General features: G+C 55.0%; 1 protein-coding gene across 1 annotated transcript in view; it reads left to right on the plus strand.

Moving 5' to 3' along the window:
* Nucleotides 1–111: 111 nt before the first annotated feature.
* The window catches only part of KANSL3 (KAT8 regulatory NSL complex subunit 3), a gene marked incomplete at both ends in the record, with an annotated part of 15,609 nt that continues 12,824 nt past the window's right edge, over nt 112–2,896 (plus strand). Inside the window, 5 exons of the mRNA XM_009079276.1 lie at nt 112–282; nt 968–1,058; nt 1,595–1,780; nt 1,912–2,043; nt 2,304–2,434. Of these exons, the coding sequence (XP_009077524.1) occupies nt 112–282; nt 968–1,058; nt 1,595–1,780; nt 1,912–2,043; nt 2,304–2,434 (711 nt within the window). The remainder of the gene's footprint in view (nt 283–967; nt 1,059–1,594; nt 1,781–1,911; nt 2,044–2,303; nt 2,435–2,896) is intronic.

Here is a 2,896-nt window from a genome sequence, read left to right on the forward strand (position 1 = left end):
GGGCTCCAGGCCGTAACGAAGTCCCTAGCGAGGAATCTCAGTGAACTTCCATCCCCAAGCTCTTCAGGCTGTGGGGTTGAGCCTGTTGTCACTCCAAGCTGTCCCTGGCAGGGAGGTTGACGTGCCCATCGACGTGGAGACGGTGACACCCACCCCAGTGCCCCTGTATGACAACCAGAAGGCACGCAGCGTGATGAACGAGTGCGAGCGGCACGTCATGTTCGCGCGCACCGACGCGGACGCGCCGCCGCCGCCCGACGACTGGGAGGAACACGTCAACAGGTGGGGTGGGCATGGCAGGCACGAGATCTGTAGAGTTGTGGAATTTTAGGGGGTGGGATGGGGCTTAGAGATCATCCAGCCCCAACCCTCTGCCCTGGGCAGGGGTATTTCCCACCAGAGCAGGTTGCTCAAGGTTTCATCCAACCTGGAATGAACAGTGCCAGGGTTGGGGCAGCCACAGCCTCCCTGGGCAACCTGGGACAGTGTCTCACCACCCTCACAGGGAAAACTTCTTCCTGCTGTCTAACCTAAATGTCCCTCTTTCAATTTCTCCCCATTCCTCCTTGTCCCGTCACTGCAGTTCCTAACACAGAGTCCCTCTCTGGCTCCTTGTAGGCCCTTCAGTTATTGAAAAGTTGCTATGAGGTCTCCACACAGTCTTCTCTTCTCCAGGCTGAACAGCTGGGACATGCTCCAACCCCTCCATGGGGTGAAGATCCCAAACTACCCCTCAATAGTGGGCAGTGCAGATGAAGATCTAAGATTGCATGTAGATCCTCAGTTCAGCCATATTCCAATGTCAAAAAACCTGAGGGTTTGGATAAATTCCACCCCGTGGACCCTCCTGGAGCTGCAGCAGGCAGCCTGCAGCGTTGGTGGTGTGAGGCTGCTTGGGTTGGTTTGTGGACACAGCTTTGGAGGTGCAGTGTGTGTGTGACAGTCCCCTGTGTGGCTCTCTCTGCAGGACGGGGTGGACCATGGCCCAGAACAAGCTGTTTAACAAGATCCACAAAGCACTGCAGTCAGACAGGCTGGCTCGCCTGGCCAACGAGGGGGTAAGGGCCTCTCCTGGTGCTCTGGGCTCCTCCCCAGCAAAGCCCTGCTGGGTCAGCATGAGAACTGTGGAACAGGCAGCTGTGGGCTTCCCTGAGCCATGATTTTCATGGAATCAGAATATCCTGAGCTGGAAGGGATCCACAAGGATCATTGATCCAACTCCCTAGCCCTGCACAGGATGCCCCAACAATCCACTCTGTACCTGAGAGCATTGGCCAAGTGCTCCTTGAGCTCTGGCAGGTTTGGGGCTGTGCCCACTGCCCTGAGGAGCTGTTCCGGTGCCCAAACACCTCTGGGGGAAAAGCCTTGTCCTGATACCCAACCTGAACCTGTTCCAGGGTCCAACCACCCTCTGTGGGAAGAGCCTTTTCCCAATATCCACCCTAAACCTTCCCTGACACAGCTCCAGGTCGTTCCTTTGGGTCCTATCACAGGTCACTGCAGTTTTTTGGGCTGTCCAAGCCTATGGATTGGGATGCACGTGACATGCTTGATTTCCTCCCTAACTATTCCTTGGGAATGTCCTGGTTTTCAGGCTTGCAACGAGCCAGTCCTGAGGAGGATAGCGGTGGACAAATGCGCTCGGAGGGTGCGACAGGCTCTGGCCGGTGTTAACTGGGACACCAAACTGATCCAGTGGCTTCACACGACGTTGGTGGAGACCCTCAGCCTACCAGTGCTGGCTGCTTACCTGGATGCTCTGCAGACCCTTAAGGGAAAGGTGATAACAGCAGTGAGAGACTTGGCTGTCAGGGGTGATGTTCTCCCTTTGTGCAGCTCGCAGGGGAAGCTGATGGAGTTGTTATCTGTTCTCTGTGTGTTTTCTCAGTCCCTTCTGCCCTCTGGTTGCAGATCCCCACCCTGATCGACAGGATGTTGCTCTCCTCCACGGCGAAAACAGGTGCAGCAGGTGCTGAGGCTCTGTCTCTGCTGCTCAAGAGACCTTGGGACCCAGCAGTGGGTGTCTTGGCCCACAATAAACCAGTGAGTACTTGAGTAAGAACACCCAAACCAGCTTTATTTCTCTCCTCCTGCTGTCCTCTCCTACCTCTTTCATCTCCCTGGGTTGTTTTCTCCCTGCTCAATGAGGGGGAGTCCTTCTGTTGGAGCTATCCGAGGGAGCTTTGGCTTGGGAGAGCAATCAGTTAATGGGCTGTGCAAGATCCTTCTGCTTCCTTGTCCTGGCAGTGAGGGCTTGGCCAGGGAAGCTGCTTTCTCTTAACACATCTTGTTGAACTTTGCAGAGCAAGTTGCCTGGTTCCCCCCTCATCCTGATTGCTTCCTCTGGCCCTGCCAACTCCATGTTCCCAACCTCTCGACGGCATCGCTTCTGGCAGTCCCAGCTCTCCTGCCTGGGAAAGGTGAGTGGGGTTGGCTCCCAGGGAGGGATGGCTGCAGCTTCCCAGAGGCCTTTGGTGCACTGAAATCCTTGGCTCTGCTGGAAGCAGAGGTTGGCACCTGCCACTGTGCTGTTTGAGGGGTGGGATTGCCCAAATCTTGATGTGTTTGGGATCTTTTGCTACTGTTATTAAGGATCAATGAGTGTTCTGGTAGGAAGAGGCTGGAGGAGAGAGACTAGAGGTCACCTTAGTCCTCTGCCTAGCTGTGGAGCTGCTCACACACCTCCAGATGAATGTGGTTGATACACTGAGTGTGCAGGAGTGAGGGGAGGAGCAGAGATTGTTTCTGTTGGGATTCTGTGAGGAATTCTGCGTTTGCTCTGGTTTTGGTTGCTAGAAGTGAATCCCATGGGAAAGAAGGAAAGAGAAGGCACAAGTTCATGCATAAACTAGACTGCAGTCTGTGCTGATTGTTGTCAGTGCCTGTTGTCCCCAGG

The sequence above is a fragment of the Acanthisitta chloris genome, unplaced genomic scaffold (genome assembly GCF_000695815.1).
Source record: "Acanthisitta chloris isolate BGI_N310 unplaced genomic scaffold, ASM69581v1 scaffold9947, whole genome shotgun sequence".
Taxonomy (NCBI): Eukaryota; Metazoa; Chordata; class Aves; order Passeriformes; family Acanthisittidae; genus Acanthisitta; species Acanthisitta chloris.